This window comes from Mus caroli, unplaced genomic scaffold, assembly GCF_978045245.1.
Source record: "Mus caroli unplaced genomic scaffold, Mus_caroli_1 scaffold_2, whole genome shotgun sequence".
Lineage (NCBI taxonomy): Eukaryota > Metazoa > Chordata > Mammalia > Rodentia > Muridae > Mus > Mus caroli.
This window is the reverse complement of record NW_028227257.1, coordinates 87,605,289-87,623,171: the sequence shown is the minus strand read 5'-3', so window position 1 is coordinate 87,623,171 and position 17,883 is coordinate 87,605,289. Positions and strand designations below refer to the sequence as shown.

The 17,883-nt window shown below is 49.1% G+C and overlaps 1 protein-coding gene across 1 annotated transcript in view; it reads left to right on the top strand.

The window, feature by feature from the left end:
- The window catches only part of Syt13 (synaptotagmin 13), a 41,379-nt gene that overhangs the window by 15,743 nt on the left and 7,753 nt on the right, over positions 1-17,883 (top strand). Inside the window, exons 2-4 of the mRNA XM_021156263.3 lie at positions 10,666-10,891; positions 12,950-13,084; positions 15,791-16,092. Coding sequence (XP_021011922.1) covers positions 10,666-10,891; positions 12,950-13,084; positions 15,791-16,092 — 663 coding nt within the window. The remainder of the gene's footprint in view (positions 1-10,665; positions 10,892-12,949; positions 13,085-15,790; positions 16,093-17,883) is intronic.

The window sequence follows — 17,883 nt, the reverse complement described above, 5'->3', positions numbered from 1 at the left end:
GGGGAGTAGCTCAGTTGTAATGGGTTTGGTCACACACATGAGGCTGTGTGGGTTCCGTCCTCAGAACTGCCCAAAATGAAAGGCTGCTGCTCACCTTTCTATACAGATGTACCCAGGGTAGCCAATACCTTTCATCTTGTATATCAGTCCTTACCCATTGATACAGCACGAGGATGCCTGAGCTGAGCAAGAACGAACCCTCTGATGGATTAGCTATGTCTGCCATGAGTTTAGTCTCAGGAGTTTGGTGGATTAGCTGTGTCTGCCATGAGTTCAGTCTCAGGAGTTGGGGCATAAGCACTTCCTTGCTCCTGAGTATGGAGTCTCTCATCCCACCCCTCAGTAAACTCTCTGGGAGTAGAACATCATGTTTGCTGCAGAGTGAGTACACAGGAAATGGATGTGGGGTGACTTATCAGATCCTAACCCAACGAGGAGAATCTAGGCTTAAGCCCCACATCTAAGGAGAATGCACACCTGTTCCCTAGCACACTACCTCCCCTGCTGTACTCACATCTCCAAGGTAGAGACTGCTGCGCCTTCCACATGACTGAGCACAGAGCACAGCTGTTCCCGGAGACCTGCACCTCTCTGCACTTTTTCCACCCTGTGTCACCCTTGATGGATGATTTATATGCTTGCCAGGCTCAGCAAATGTACTTCCTCCTCTAACATGGAGAAAAGCTTCTGGGATGCGGATGTGAACAGCAGGCGTTGTTAGAAGGGTAATCTTGAGTGCACTCCTTATTTCACGGGTAAACACAGTCCTGTTCCAGTAGCTTATGATTTTCAATAAGTTGGCATCATGACAGGGGTGAAACTGTTGTCCTGGCCCATGGCTTCATCAATTATGCAAGGATCATAGAATCAACAATCTCTCTGGCTGCTCTGGAGAAAGAGTCTAGATTCCGTGTCTAGAAAAGTGAGCAGGGCCCATGTAATAAAAGCCAGGCAAGGTTATACTTGTAACCCAATGAGTGGTGAAGAGCCAGACACAGGCTTGCTGGCCAGCCCGGGCTACTTGGAGAGTCCTAGGCCAGTGAGAGACTCTGTCTCAGAAGAGCTAAGTAGACGTGTCACCTAAGAAACAACTAAGGTATGTCCTCTGACCTCCACATGCCTGCACACACATGGGTATTTGAGTGACCACACACACACACACACACACACACACACACCAAGCAAGCATGGCCACCACAGATAAGAAATGGAAGTAAAAGTGTCTAAGGGGTTAAACTGGATCATAGGCTGTATGAAGCCCGTATACTGCTGTCTTACAGAAGCCACTGACAGGCTGAGCTGAGCTCCTGGCCCTTAGTCTATTTAACAGAGAGACTTTCGGCTCCTGCAGATGAAGGGACCAGTGCTGAGAGAGGGGCTCACACGGAAACTTTGGAGGTCAAAGGCTGATGGAGAGACAGCTCTGGGGTCGAAAGTCACTGAAGCAGACAAAGAATGTCAAACTCAGATTTGAACAGGAATATAGTAAAGTGGGCAATGTTCAAACATCCAGACCATTCATTCAAAACCAACAGACACCTAACTGGTCTGGAGAAGGAGGCCCACAGGACACGGTGTCCAGGTAGGCAACACCAAAGGGAAAGTCAAGAAGCCTTGGGAGCATCCATCCTCAACTGTTTCCGTAGATATCCAGACCTGGGAGCCACACATGTTCTGAGCAGAACTGGCTTTGGGTTCTCATCCTGTCTGAGCTGCCCACCCACTTTGAGGCCTTGAACAAGCTTCAGTTATTATGATACCCGATTTTCTCCTGGTAGAGAAAAGAGTTATGCTGATTTGATTTTTACTTGGTTTTTAAATTTTATTTAATTTTTATATGTGAGTGTTTCACCTGTCTACCACTTTCATGCAGTTTGTGGAGGTCAGAAGAGGGTGTTGGATCTCCTGGAACTAGAGTTACTAATGGTGCCACCATGTGGGTGCTGAGAAGTGAGCCCAGATCCTCTGAAGAGTGGCAAGTCCATGCTCGGTTCTATCTCTTCTCTGAATGGCTGGGTCTAGCCCACCTCATCCTCTGGTGCCTTACCGTCAATCACCTACAGACTCATTGCTCTCTGGATGAAAACGTTCAGCCACTGCTTTGTCCTAGAATGCTCCTCTCTAATGTCTCTGCCTGTCAAGCTGCCACTTATGCTTTGGGGTGTCCAGTCCAAAGTCAGGGTCTCTGAGCATCTTCTTACATGGCTCCCCTCTCTACACTGCCTTCTCTGGATGCTGTGTGATTCTAGCCACACAATCTGTGCGATTCCAGCCACCCGTTCTAGCTGGGTTTTTATTGGGCTCAGCATAGCAGTTTCCCTTATAACATCTGTAACTATGTATAGATCTCACATAATTTCCTTTACAGAGATTTAGAAAGCTCGGGAGTTTGTATGGGCAGTGTAGGGAGGACACAGACAGACATGGGGTGGGTAAGGCTGCAAGCCTGAGTTTAATGAGAGAAGCAGAGATCTTCCTCAGACTGGAAAAAAAAATCTGCTTTCGAATTGCTTAGCCACTGACCTGGGGGGTGGAGGGTGGGGGATGGGGGGAACAGGGGTGGGCAGAAGATGCTGTTACAAAGCACATAGTCTTCTCTGGCCAAATGAAGTTCCAAGAGGAGCAAGGCCATTCTGACTACAAATTTAGCCTGTAGGAGGTCAGCGTCCACTGGGGACAGTGATCTCCTTCAGCTAGCTGGCTTGACTTAATAGACCCACCCACCTCTCTCCCCTCCGCATGCGTGCAGACCATGTGTGAGGGTAAAGACCAGAGGCTGCCATGGCTTCGTTCACAGAACATGCCCTTGATGGTGAATGATGTCTGACCAGATGAATGAGTGAAGGTCCTGCCTAGAAACACAGAGATGGAAGTTCTCTCCTCAAGCCTCTTCCCACATCTTTCCTTACATCTTCCCACCGCCTTGGGAAGTCCACTGCCAGCAAAGAAGCACAGGCTAGCCTACAGACTCAATAGTCACATGCCTGGGTCCAAACCCTAACTTGGTATCTCATTAATCACATGACTTCAGACTTACTCCTCTGTGCCTGTTTCCTCTTCTGAAAAGCAGGCAGAATATAGGCACTTTCCTCATGAGGTAGTAAGCTTTAAACACATCCTTCTGGTGCAATATATAGACCTATGAATGACACCTATTGATACACAGAATTATTTGTTTGTTTGTTTGTTTGTTTATTCATTCATGTTTGCTTGTTTCTTTAATTATTGTCTTTTTGAGACAGGGTTTCTTAGTATAACAGCCCTGGCTGTCCTGGAATTCACTTTGTAGCCCTGGCTTCAAATTCATAGAGATCCACCTGCCTCTGCCTCCTGAGGGATCAAAGGCGTGAGCCATACAATTTTATCACACACACACACACACACACACACACACACACACACACACACACACACGTGCATGCACGTGCACGCGTGAATACACAAAAGTGCACACATATAATCACCATCTCCCCAGGGGAAGACTACCTTCCATAGGCTAAGTTTGCAGTTCAGATTGGCCTGACTTTCTCTGGAACCTAATTTTGCCATGGAAGACTGTGTGCTCTGTAACAAACAGCTTCCTCTGCACCACGTGTGTGTGTGTGTGTATGTATATGTGTATATGTGTATGTATGTATGTACGTATGTATATCAGAGTCCAGCTTAAATTTATCTCTTGACACTTTGGACATTATTTCCTTTCTTCCTCACTGGGTTACTACCTGCCATGATCTTAATAGCCTCGAACTCAGAAATCCGCCTGCCTCTGCCTCTGCCTCTGCCTCTGCCTCTGCCTCTGCCTCTGCCTCTGCCTCTGCCTCTGCCTCTGCCTCTGCCTCTGCCTCTGCCTCTGCCTCTGCCTCTGCCTCTGCCTCTGCCTCTGCCTCTGCCTCTGCCTCTGCCTCTGCCTCTGCCTCTGCCTCTGCCTCTGCCTCTGCCTCTGCCTCTGCCTCTGCCTCTGCCTCTGCCTCTGCCTCTGCCTCTGCCTCTGCCTCTGCCTCTGCCTCTGCCTCTGCCTCTGCCTCTGCCTCTGCCTCTGCCTCTGCCTCTGCCTCTGCCTCTGCCTCCCAACTGCTGGGATTAAAGGCATGTGCCACCACCTCCTGGTTTATACTCCTTTCTAATCAATTGTCTTTGGGACTACTAGTATCTAGATTGGTGTCTCCTGGGGTTGCCCTCCCCATGAGGACATTGACTTAGAGATATTGTTACTACTGCTCCTTGGTCCCCAGAGATGAAGTCAATGCTGAGTGGATGGCCAAATGGTGACTGAGTGCAGAGAGAGGGTTTGCCTTCTCTAGGTGTGTCACACGCTTGCCACTAACACCGAGAACCACTGACAGAGGACTGCCTACCCCACTCCAACCCAGATTCCAGTCTGTTGTGCTGGGTACTAGCTAGCAGGCTAGATCTGGTGCAAACTGTCTGTCTATCTGCCATTTATCATCTGTATGTCTGTCAGTCTTTCTAGACAAGGTCTCAGTAGAGTATAGACTGCCCTTAGACATACTATATAGCCAAGGATAGCCTTGAACTCCTTATCCTCCTATCTCCACCTCCCAAGTGTTAGGATCACAGGTGTGTGCCATCTCTGGTTTATGGAGTGTTGAGGGTTGAACCCAGGGCCTCGTAAATGTTAGACAAAACTCTACCTACTGAGCCACATCCCCAGTCCTCAAAACTAGCCTTTTTGGGTTTAAAAATAACCTCCAAGGGAAAACAGAGTAGGAAGAGGTGAGTCCCGAGAAGGGGATTTGGGACACAGGCTTGGAATACACAGGAGAGGAGGTGGTGCAGGCTGCAGGGTTGCCATGGAAACGCTGCTTGGCGCCAGGACCGGAAGACCAGCTGTTTCTTTAAAATGAAGCTCAGCTCAGCAGTTTGGAATACACACCTTTTTTTTACTGGGACCCTGTGGACTCGCCCTTGAGCAGCCAAGCTGATCTACCATACCTGTGTCTCTGGGACCTCTGTCAACCTGGGATGGGCCCAAGAATGATGCAGGTACTATTCACACCAGTAGCACCACAGGAGGCTTCTTAGACATGCAGAGTCCACCTGAGGCCCAGGCCTGGAATCTGGGTTGTCTGGCTCTCTCTGTGAATGATGTCTGCCAGCTAGCTCCTCCAATATGCCTGCTCCCCATCCCCCACCTTTGGACGGAAGGCTGTGTGGGGCAGTAGAGGACATCAGGATAAAATTCTAGAGTTAAGCCTAGATTGAAAGGAAACCCCCACTGTTCTCCGTGGTGCAGAGGAAGCTGTTTGTTACAGAGCACACAGTCTTCCATGGCAAAATTAGGTTCCAGAGAAAGTCAGGCCAATCTGAACTGCAAACTTAGCCTGTGGAAGGTAGTCTTCCCCTGGGGAGATGGTGATTATATGTGTGCACTTTTGTGTATTCACGCGTGCACGCGCATGCGTGTGTGTGTGTGTATGTGTGTGTGTGTGTGTGTGTGTAAAACTGTGTACATGTGAATGTGGAGGCCAGAGATCAACCTTGGGTGCCTCCCTTCTTATTTTTCAGTCAAGGCTTCTCTGAGTTTGGAGCCCACTGATGTAAATAAACCGTCTAGCTACTGAGCCCAGAGAATCTGTGTCTCCACCCCCTGGATGCCAGGGTCACCAGTGTGTGCCATCATACCCTGCTATTTATGTGGGCACTGGGAATCTGAACGCAGGTTCTCATGCTTGCGTACTAACCCTTTCCTGACTAAGCCATCTCTCCAGCTCCCTGAAACATCCGTTACTCTAAGAAGGATGTCCCAGCACAAAACATCAAATTAATAACCAGGGTCAAAGAAAACCTCAGGTCAGCTGAGTCTTCACAGACCGCTAGCTCTGTAATTAACTTCTGCTTTCCCAACATAGACCTTGGGAGGGCATCTGTCTCTTCCCTCCTGGAGCCTTCACGCTCAGGTGAGACATGGCCTGAGGTGAGGCTCCATCAATATTTGCTCATTAGATGAAGTCCAGGTCCTCCCGCCCTGCCCCCAAGCCATCTGTCAGCCTGCAAGAGCTGATGTAGACAGAGCCCAAGGAAGCCTGAGCCAGGAAGGTGGGGTGAGGCTGGGAGGAAGGGCACAAGGCGAGCAGCAGCCTCCACTTAGCCCCAAAGTGACTGCTGGGGCTGCAGGAGCCACCTTCATCCCCCAAGTTCTTAAGACGCAACGGGGAAAACAAAGAAAAGGAAAAACTGAAATTCAGTTAGGCTCCCTGCACAGAAGAAAGTTCTCCCCAGAGCTATTGGCTTTTCACAAGCTTTTTCCAAAATAAAATAAAATAAAATAAAATAAAATAAAATAAATTATTTTTTATAGATGTTATTTGCAGAAGGATCTTACTATATAGGCCTGGTTGGCTTTCAACTTGTGATCCTCCTGCCTCTACCTCCTGAGTGCTAGAGTTACAGGTGTGAATCACTATGCCACCTTTAATTTATGTGTGTATGTATGTATATATGTATGTATGTGTTATATATGTGTATATGTTTGTGTATATATATGTATATGTGTTTGTATATGTATATATATGAATATGTATGTTTTATATGTGTATATAGGTATGTCTATGTATGTGTGCTTATATATGTATGCATATATGTGTGTTATATGTATGTACATGTATGTGTATACATACATGCATGTAACACACCTGTGTGTTGTGTGTATATATATGTATGCATATGCATGTGTGTTTATAAATGTATGTGTATGTATGTATGTATATGTATATATGTATGTACATGTGTATTATATTGTGTGCATGTGTGCATGTATTGGGGTTTTTGAAACAGAGTTTCTCATACATAGCCCTGCCTGCTTGGCCTGTAACTCATTATTGTAGACCAAGCTGACCTCAAACTCATGCCACTCTTCCCAGCTCTGCCTCCCAACTGCTGTGATTACAGGCACATAGCGAACCCTCATGCCTGACCAACACATCAGGCTCACTATGGTTTGTTGTACTAAATACACATGGCATGAAATCTGCTTAGTGTGGCTGTTAAATAAGCTCACAATGCTGGGTCACTACCACAATATGTGGATTCTGTAAGGCTGTAACTCTGTCCCTTTTCAACAGTACCTCCCTCCCTCCCCACTATGCCTCGCTACCACTCTTGTGCATCCTACCTATGGTGTCTGACTACCCAAAGTCTCTCAGGTTTGTCCTGTAGCCAGCATCTTCCAGTTGCAGTGATGTCCTCTAAGTTTGTGCACATGGTAGCGTGTCAGGACTCCTCTTTTAAGGATGAATAGCATTTCAATGCCTGTACTGCCAATTTCTTTCTTTTTTTCTCCTCTGTCTCTCTGTTCCTCAGGCAGGAACCTGGAGGCAGGAACTGAAGCAGAGACCATGGAGGAACACTGCTTACTGGCTTGCTCCCATGGCTTGCTCATCTTGCTTTCTTATATAGCCCAGAACCACCTGCTCAGGGGTGGGACCACCCACAGTGGTCTGGCCACTCCCACATCTATCATTAATCAAGAAAATTTCCTTACACTTGCCTACAGACCAGTCTTATGAAGGCAGTTTCTATTTGAAGTTCCCTCTGCCCAGATGACCCAGCTTGTGCCAAGCACAGAGAAACTACCCAGCGTATCTTGCTTAGGTGGTAATTGTGTTTCCTGAATGACCACAGAAGTCCTTTGCCTGCTTTTGGGTAGAGTAGTTTGGATTTTTTAACTCTGACTTTCCCCCATGGGCTTTTAGTGCTCTGCACTCCCTGGTTGGTTTTGACTGGCTGATTCAGTCCTGCAGCAGGAGGCAGGCTGGATGTGACCAGGCATGTCTCAGGCACTGTCGTACACTCGCCCCCCTCCCCCTCCTCCCCAGACTGAACCTTGTATCTGCAGAGTTGGTCGTGGTGCAGGGAATCCGAGGCTAATAGTCTAGGATTCAGGTGAGGCTGGGATGCCAAGGGGATCCTCTGGGGGTTCTGTTCTGAACACATGTCTCTTCTGTTTGTTTGGCTCCGATAGACAGACATTCCTGATTGTAGTCCCTCTGAACACCTTTCCTGATGCATTGGTACCTACTGTCTCAGATCCCTGTCCTGGGCTACAGGGACAGGGAGACCAGAAGTCCTGGTCACTTCTCCACCTCCACTTGGGTACAAGTGTGCCTGCAGGGCCTGCCCCTTAACATCCTCTTTCTCCCAGACATTGTTATTCCCCCAAACCCCTCTCCCAAGCTCTCTCTGCCCTCAGCCTCTTTTCTATGACTTGAGCAGTGAGGTTTCAGTTATTTGACATGCAATGAAAAGATGAAATTTTTTCACATTTATGTAGGTATGTAGGTAGGTAGGTAGGAAGCACACATGTTGTCCAGGGTGTATGTATGGTCAGAGGACTGCCCACAGGAGTCAGTTCCTTCTTCCCATCATGTAGGTTCTGAGTATTGAACTCAGGTTGTCAGACTTGGCAGAAACATCCTTACGCAGTGAACCAACTCAATGACCCCGAAACAGGGTTCTGAAATGAGGAACAAGATGTGTGGCTGGTGCTTTTGTGCCTTGAGGATGTGAGTTACTGACCGCAGCTCTGCTCCCAGAGCTTGGACCATTAATCATTCTTGCAAAAGGCCACCGCTGTTTGCCCTCAGGATAAGGATCGATACCAAGGATGGAAGCCATAGACTGGGCATACAGAAGATTGCAGGGGTACGAAGTCCTGCCCAAGGCTGAGTGGACAGAGGCTGATGAACCCTGTCTGCGGTGCTGGGCATCCATTTGGCATGCTTTGGGTTACAAGGCAGAGCTCCAACAGTAAAAACATCATCACTTGTGAGCATTCAAGGTCCAAGGGTGGATGGACCTGGTGGCCAAATGATATTAATATCAGAGAGACAGACTCTGTGTCCCTCTACCCGCAGTGCATGGTGTTGGCTTTGTCCTAACTCTGACTCATCTTGCAGTCACAAGACAGGGGCATGTGGTTTCTGCCTAGTGGGGACACATTCTGTCTGGAGACCATGCCTAACAAACATAGCATCTGGGCTGGCTTCTCTAGGAATGAACAGGAAAACCTACCAACGTAATGCCATGGATAGAGTGAGCAATCACAGCCTGGGGGGTGAAGATGGCCCCAGACAACCAGGTGACAGTGTGCGGGGAAGCAGAGGGAAGGGAGTCAGGATGGGTCTTTCTGCTTCAAGATAGGCAGGAAAGCACTCCCTGGCTCTGGGGAGGGCCCCATGGAGAACTCCATTCATTCCAGGAGCCAGTGATGTGTCCCCGCCCCCCCACCAAAACCACAAGTTCAGCCAACCAAGACTCAAACCCAAGAGCCAAATCCAGTCCTTCTATCAAACAATTAAGGTGGAATAAAATCAAATGTAGACAAGGGCGTGCTCCCAAGGCTACTCAAACAGCCTCACTTCTGGTCCCAATATGTGTCAGGCAAGCTGACTCTGAGTCAAGGGTGGCTGAGACCCAGCAGTATCTAGGAACTCCTTGGGGCTGAGGAACAAGGTAGAGCACCTGAGGCAGAACCAGGTGCTGCAATTGCCATTTGGTCCACTAGCAATGGCCAAATGACAGCCGATGCCAACCGATAAGTGGTATGAAGACACATCAGAGTCTCTAGGGGCTCAGTATGGCCCCAAGTGTTCCTGAGTCTCATTGTCCCCACTGTGAAATAGTAAAACAGATTTAACCCACACTTAGGTGAGATGCAGGACATGGCTCTGGACGACTACGTGTCAGGGACATGGTCCTTCTGCCTTCTGTACACCTCCCTCCTTCAAGGTCAAAGTCAAACCTGACTTCCAGACTCTCTAATTGCCTGTGGATCACATGCAGTCCTGCCCTTGACCTTTGCTGACGCCCTATCTCCTAAACAGTTAGATGGGCTAGTTCTTCCCTTCTGCTGTTTGGGACATCTCCCCAAAGGACAGTGTCACCTGTCTTTGCAACCTGAAACAACAGCTCAGAGGTGTCATTTAAGCCAACAGCCCAGAGAGGCAAAATGACCCAGCCAAAGTGGCCCAGTTCTGGTGCTAGGGTCAGGAGTGGGGCTAGACCTAACTGCTGTGCTCATGGGTCAGACCACCAACAGCTAAAACATTACTGGGGGAGGTCGGTACTGTGAGCCAAAGACCAGTTGTGGTGAGGAGAGGTTGGAATAGTCCAGATGGGTGATGGGTGGGTCAGAGATGGCCTTTGGGGCCTTAGAAAGGAGGTGGACAGATTTGGGAAGTGCCAGAGGCCAGTGGGTCAGGCAAGGCAGGCTGTTACAGGAGTCTGGGTTTTGTGGTAGATGTGGTGGGGAACCACTGGCCCAGCTCAGCCATTGGAAAGGGACAGAAAGAGCAGAGAATAAGAGACAGACAGACAGACAGGCAGACAGATAGACAAGAGACAGACTGACAGAGAGACAGAGAGGAAGTCCTTAAAGGGGTTGCATAGAAATATGACCTTACCCAGATATGGTTGAGGGGAGGGTGAATAGTGGATTATGACCCACTCCATTTACACATTTACTCTTAAATGTGGTTAGAAGTGACATTTTCCCTTCCCAGGCTATGTTCTTGGGGCAGACTGGAAGCAGAGCTCCCACCTTCCCTCCTTCAGGAAGTCAGGCCCACTTCTCCTTCTTGGGGTGAACATGGTTCCTACCACCTCCTTCTGTTCGCACCCACTAACCAGTTCTATTCCCGTCCGTAGTTCAACGTTAAAAAGTCCACGGAGCCTGTCCAGCCCCGACCTCTCCTTAAGTTCCCGGACATCTATGGTCCCCGGCCAGCCGTGACGGCCCCAGAAGTCATCAACTACGCAGACTACACCTTGGGGACCACAGAGGAGTCTGCTGCACCTGCCAGCCCCCAGGCCCAGAGTGATAGTCGCCTCAAGAGGCAGGTCACAGAGGAACTGTTCATCCTTCCTCAGAACGGTAGGGTTCCCTGCGCCTGGTGGGCAGCACGAGGTCAGGGAGGGTCTTGCCTGTATCTTCGGATAGTGTGTGACCCCCTGAAACTGTCTAGAGCCCCGGTGTGGTAGGCTCCGATGTTTGGCATCCAGCTTTCCTGTGAGAAACGAAGAGTCTGTTTCAGATCGTACTGTGCAATTACATAAGGGATAAAAAAAATCAAGGTTAAAAACAGACTTCTGTTGTGTTTAATTCTCTGCCTTTTTATATGCTTGCTGTGTGGCATAGATATACTACTAAGCCTCTCTGGGACTTCTTCCTCATCGATGGAGTGGAACCATATTATCACCTACCTGTGAAAGTCACTGTTAAATGTATATCAATAATGACTAAAATAAATGCTTGAACCAGGGCTTAGTACAAAGCATGGAAACATATGGCTATTGTCATGGTCCCTATACTTCCTATGAGCACCAGGCTTCGGAAGGCAGTACCCACAGGTGGGCAGCATGGTGCAGCCAGGGCCATAGCAGGGGAGCTGAGATGCAGGCCTTAACTCACAGGAATACAGAAGCTTTTAAGAGAGACAATCCTAAGAGTAAGAAGGTAGCCAGTCCTGTGGTCCAGGTTTGCTGCATGTGGCAGTGAGGAAGCAGCAGCTTTGACAGTGAGCTGGGTTCATGTGTATTCCTGTTGGCCAGTGGACAAGTGGACTAATTCAGGGTTCAGCAGTGCTCCCTGGCCTGGCTTTTCAGAAACCACTTAGATCTGTGCTGCAAGTGGGCCAGTCCTCTTGGCTGTCAGCAGTCAGGCTTCCCTGCCCACATTTCACATAGAATTAATTCAGGGAAGATTGATGGGTGTGAGTACTCATGGGGACGATCCCCACTGCCAGAGCCTCTCTCAGGAGCCCTGGATTACTCAATGCTTGGATGGATCCAGGATGGAACTCGCCATGGCTCCAGAAAATCCAGTACACAGAGACTCCTTGTCTTCAGTTCCTTCCCATTGCAAAGATCAGCATCCTGGTTCTGACCCATAGACAGCTACCAGCATTGGCCAATTCAGCCAGCATCCCATGATGCACTGAGTGTTTTGACTCCCCCACCCCCACCCCCAGCTCCACTCTTCCCCTCACTCAAGGATAACACAGCTGCAGAGGGAGCTTTGCAGATGCTGCTCCTGGGCAGAAGCCCAGCCAGGGGGAGGCGATGCCCGATGGATGGGGATTGCATCCTCAGTCTGAGGCTGCTTGAGCTCCAAGACCTCTAGGTACCACTAAGCCACTTGTTACCCAGTCCACTGCAGCATCCTCAGGATGGCTCTGGGAGCCAAGAGCATCCTGAGCATATACGTGTCTTGATCTCACCACAGTCAATCTTCTCCTTAGAGGACACTTTGTAGCAAGAGTCTAATAACGAGTCCTTGGGGACATTAATGGTCCCCTGGAGTCCTGCCCTCTGATTCATTCTGAGGATCAGCAGCTCAGTTCTGGTTGCGTTAAGTGTCATCTGCGGTATCCACTGTGGCTTCTTAATTCTCCTTTCAGGCTTGACTCACGAGAATCTTTCACACATTAGGCTCCAGCTCGAGAGAGGGGTGAAACCAGCAACATTGGTGGTTTTATGGGTGGTTTTAGGAGCTTCTTGATTAAAGATAAGGTTCTCTGTTCACTCAGCAAATATTGAATGGACATAAAATCAAAATCAAAGCCACCATCCTTGCCAGTGGCATCAACTCTGGGCTCGGTTTTGCTGTTGTCTCCACCTGTTCTTTTCTGTGAGATTTGCCCATAATTCTACCCCCTACCAGAACCATGTGACCATGTGACAGCTTTCCTTGTGGAAAGCACACTATAGACCAGCCCAGAGCTGAGAGCATCATCTATAAAAAACACACAACTACTATGTGGCAACTTAAGGGCAATATCAGAACTACATATTGACCACTGAACCATAACGGTCCCTTAAGGTGCAACTCCATAGCCCCCTTTAGGGACCATTTTGGGCTTGGGTGGCAACGATAGCATATTATGATCAGAACCTCAGCATGATAGCCATGGTCACCCTGTCTGTCTCCCAGGTGTAGTTGAGGATGTCTGTGTCATGGAGACCTGGAACCCAGAGAAGGCTGCCAGCTGGAACCAGGCCCCCAAACTCCACTTCCGCCTGGACTATGACCAGAAGAAGGCTGAGTTATTTGTGACAAGCCTGGAAGGTACTGCTTTGTGTGATTGGCAGGCCCTGCAGGTGGGATGGAAGGGTCTGCAGCTGGAGAGAGCAAGGGTTAGCGCTCTGGCAGTCTCTCATGCACAGTGCTCAGACACAGAGATTCTTCCCCCCTCCCTCCTATAGCCGTGCACACCAGGAATTCCTAGCCGACAGACATCTTTCTTCCGCATGGTAACTCAAGGACCAGTCCCTTCCACCTGTAGTTCTCTACACTTCTCAGGCCTCCTGCTAGGTGCTTCTAGCTGATAAGATGAGAATTAGAAGAGGTCACAGCCATTCCATAATAGCCTTAATGGATGAAGCGTGAGTCACTTCTTCTCATATCCATTGGTTGGAGCCTTCTCACTTGGCCACACTTTGTTGCAGGGCATTTTAGGAAAGGTGACCTGGCAGGCTGCCTACCAGGATGGAAGATAAGTGATGGACAAGCAGCTAGTGGCCTTTGCCAGCTATGCCTTTGACATTGAACAGGGCTCTGTGCCAGACAAAGACAGTCTTTCAAAGGTCAGAAACATTTCTGAGAACTTATCCTGGATTCGGGTAATCTGTCTGATAGGATATTCTGGGGAGTACTCCTCTGACAGTACTCCCCGCCATCAACAAAGTTCAGACTTACTACGAAGAAACCCGAGCTGGAGACAGTGGTGTGTCAGTTGTGCTGTTTCTCTTCTTAATGTCTTCTGTTTCTGTGTTAGCCAACTTTCCATCACTGTGGCAAAATACCTGAGGAGGGAAGATTGGTTCTGGCCCACAGGTCCAGAAGTTTCCCTTAGTCTACAGTTGGCCCTGTTGACCTTGGGTCTGTGATGAGCGGAACACCATGGCAAAGAGCAAAGCCACTCACCTTACAGTGACAAGGAAGCAGGGGGTGGCCAGAGTTCCATGATGCTCTTCAAGAATATGCCCAGTGACTGGTTTCCTTCCCCTGGTCCCACCTCCCTAGAGCACCGTCAGCCAGGGCCAAGCCTCCAGCCTACTACTGCCTTTGCAGGACATGTGAAGGTCCAAACCCTCATTCGTGACTTATCTAGCTGCTTTGATAAAATATCCTGACAAAGGCAATTTAAAGGGAAAGGATTCATTCTGGCCCACAGTTGGAGAATGCACGTCCATTGTGTACCATGGCTGCCGGGGATTGAGGCAGCTGACCACAATGAGTGATGAACTCTGAGGCTCAGCTACGTTTTCAGCTTAGGATCTCAGAAGGCACCATTGGTGGGTCTTTGGGATCTAAAAGCTCATTCATGAGCACGCCCATAGGTTGGTCCTCTAGATGATTCTAGATCTTGTCAAGTTGACAAAGCTAACTGTCACTTGTACCACATCAGTCTTGTATTGAACTTGACCTTGGAGATGGAAACCAGGGCTTCAAGCCTGCTGAGTAAGTGCCCCACCCCTGAGCTTCCCCCCACAGCCCCTAGTTTCCTTATCTGAGTGAGAATTTTTCCCTTTGTACTATTGCTTAAGATGTTTAAGCACTTCCATGTACACCTTTGGTCCCCAGGTAACTACAATTTTATAGATTAGGAAACAGTTCTAGCCTCTCCTCCCAGGGCTCCAGGTTACTCTGATAATGAGTGATGGAGCCAGGAACAAACAACCACTTGAAGCTCAAAAGAAAGCTGTTGTCTGTTGGGGCACCAGGTCCTCAGGCCTCACTGATGGAGAATGGGCTCATTCAATCTCTCTCTCCTCTCTCTCTCTCTCTCTCTCCTCTCCTCTCCTCTCCTCTCTCTCTCCCTCTATCTCTCATATCAGCTCCCACAGTGAAGGGATTATCATCAGAGTCTTAGGAGGGTCTGCAGGACACATCCACGCCATGCCACTTTAGAAACACACTGGTCAGCAGGGATGGACACAATGACACATTAGTGACACAGAGCAGGGCACTGAGTGGGAGACCCAGGTCCCTTTAAAGAGGTCAAAGACTGAAGCCCATCAGAGTGGCCAAATGCTATAGCTTAGATCCTAACTGTCCCCAGAAGTGCATGCAGCTAACACTTGCTCCCCAATCCACTGACCTGTTTCTCTCACACTCATTTGTTCCCTGGCTATGATGTAATTGTTCTGCTGGGTCATGTGATTCCACCATGACATGCTGCCTCACAAAGCAATGTAACTGCTGGTCCCATGGGCTAGCTAGCATTTCTGAAACTATGAATCCAAGTAAACCTTTTTACTCTCTAAGCTGGTACTCTAAGGTGTTTGTTACCGTGTCAGAAAACTGACTAACACAATCCACAGTGGGATGCATCCAAACCATCAAGGTCGAGAGTCGGAAGCAACATTCATGAGGCAGCAGCCGGGTGACTCAGATCACAAGTGGCTGTGTGGTAAATATTTAAAATACAGAAATCCATGAGTCACACACAGCGTTGGTAGCTATCCTAACCAAAGCTCGTCAGAGACCTTGGCACCGATGGGGACGTCTCTGAATCTTGAGGTCAGAAGAAACCTGGAAAGTGCCTCCTCTTATCCTTATTATCCAAGGAACCCTTCCCTCCCAGTTCCATGATGTCCCATTTTGAAATGCTTCTTCCCTACAAGACTGTTACATAGTGATGGAATGCTGTGCCAATCCCGTGGCCCTGCAGACACCCAAGGTCACCTGTGTTCTATAGCCCCATCTGGAGACCTATCCCCCCAAAGCCCAGGAAGTCCCAGGTCTGTCTTATTTTGTTCCTGCCTGCAGCTGTCACCAGTGACCATGAAGGAGGCTGTGACTGTTACATCCAAGGCAGCGTGGCTGTCAAGACCGGCTCTGTGGAGGCACAGACAGCTCTGAAGAAGCGACAGCTGCACACAACCTGGGAGGAGGGCCTGGCCCTGCCCCTGGCTGAGGAAGAGCTCCCCACAGCTACCCTGACACTCACCCTGCGCACCTGTGACCGCTTCTCCCGCCATAGTGTGATTGGAGAACTCCGCCTGGGCCTGGATGGAGCATCTGTACCCCTGGGGGCAGCACAGTGGGGTGAGCTGAAGACCACAGCAAAGGTAGGGAGCTTTCAGACCAGAGGCCTAGAGCTGGCTGGTAGAGCTTCAGAGGAGAAGGTTGAGATGATGAAATAAGACTCTAGAGACAGTCTCAGCTCAGAGAAAAGGCAGCTTGGGCTCCCGGTCAGAGGCCGCAGGTAGCAGATTCATAGCCCAGAACTTGGGGTTCCTGGCACCTGTTTGAGGACAGACCCGCCACCAGGGGCAGCATCATGGTGAGGGTGGCATCAGCTTCCATGCTATGACAGAGTCTCCCTCATCTAAATACAGCTTTGATTCTTATGTTCCTCTCCAGCTAGCCCTGCAGAGGTGAGCAGAGGAAGGAAGCACAGAGCCCCTCTGATCTCAGAGCATGCAGACCTGGGGGCAAACTGATACAGATAGCTGCTGACAGCTGATCTGAGACAGGATTTAGATCCTGGGATATCTAAGAAGAGCCTGTATGTGCTCTGATGGAATGTTCTAGAAAGTCTGTTAGGCAGGGGTACTAATACTGAATGAGCTGTCTGGGCTCTGTGAAGAGCAGAGTACCCTCAGTGGTCTGCCCAGATGCTGGTCTGGGATAGTGTTCACTGTGGAGGCTGCTGAGACCTTGGGCTCCTTGGGGAATCAAGCCATGTCCCCTACCAGCCAGGACAATATGGCGTCAAGGCAGGTCAGGGATGGTGTGTCAGTCAGAATCAATCCACGAGCCTGCCACTGAGCAACCTTCAGGGAACTTCTGATAGCTCGTCTGTCAGTTTGCTGTTCTCCATCACTAAGATGTGTCCAACCTTTTGACACTGGGACATGATGTTGTCATTCGCCTGTCATGATTTACCATCAAGAACAGTGTATATGTATATAAATATCACAAAACAATCTCAAAATGCTTTACGTGAGTTTATGGTTTTGCATTGGGTGGTATTTATAGAGATCCTTATGTCACGAGGCTTCCTACAACCCATGGGTCACAGGCTGGACCAGTCTGGACCAGCTTGAAAGATACCTTTCTGGATAAAGCAAGTTGCCAATCTGCCCATTGGGACACTATTTCTGTGTGCCCCATCTAAGGGCTTAGGAAGTCATCTATCTGAATAGTAGTAATAGCAGCAGCAGTAGTAGTAGTAGTCATGGTTGTCACCACCACCACCACCACCACCACCATTATCATCATCATCATCACTTCCCAAACCAGACAGGTAAGGGCAACACTGTTACCACCCTATCTGCACACATAGGGAAACTGAGGCTGACCTGATTAGAAATCCACACAGCATCAGCAGACCAGCAGGGCACTTGACGGCATGTCCTTTCTCATCCTGAGTGCTTTTTCAAACTGCCCTGCACTTGCCAGAGGAGGTGATGGACAGGTGTCTTTCCTATTCAAGCCTGGACTATAGGAGGCAGAGCGGATTCCTCTCCTCACCTGCTTCTCTTTGGCTCATCGTTTCTCCTGGGCCCTGTTTCTCTGTCTTTTCTCTGCTTGGAAAATTGAGAGGAAAAACCACAGCCACCCTTTGAGACCTGATGTCTCAAAGCTCACTTTCTGATGACTATGGGGCATGTGGAGTCACACACGGGGTCCCTGGTGGGAGAGAAGACATGTGGGCTTCTTAAACTAATAAGCTTATTTTCTCTGGAGCTTAGAAGGTCCCCCTACCAGGCTTGGGTGTTTTTGGAATGACCTCAGAAGGACTGAAATCCACCTCACTGAGACAGAATCCTGAGTATCTTGCCTGTTTCTGTCTATCCCCTGGAAGACAATAATCGCTCATTCCTAAGCACCTCGCCCAACCCCTGCTGTGTCCC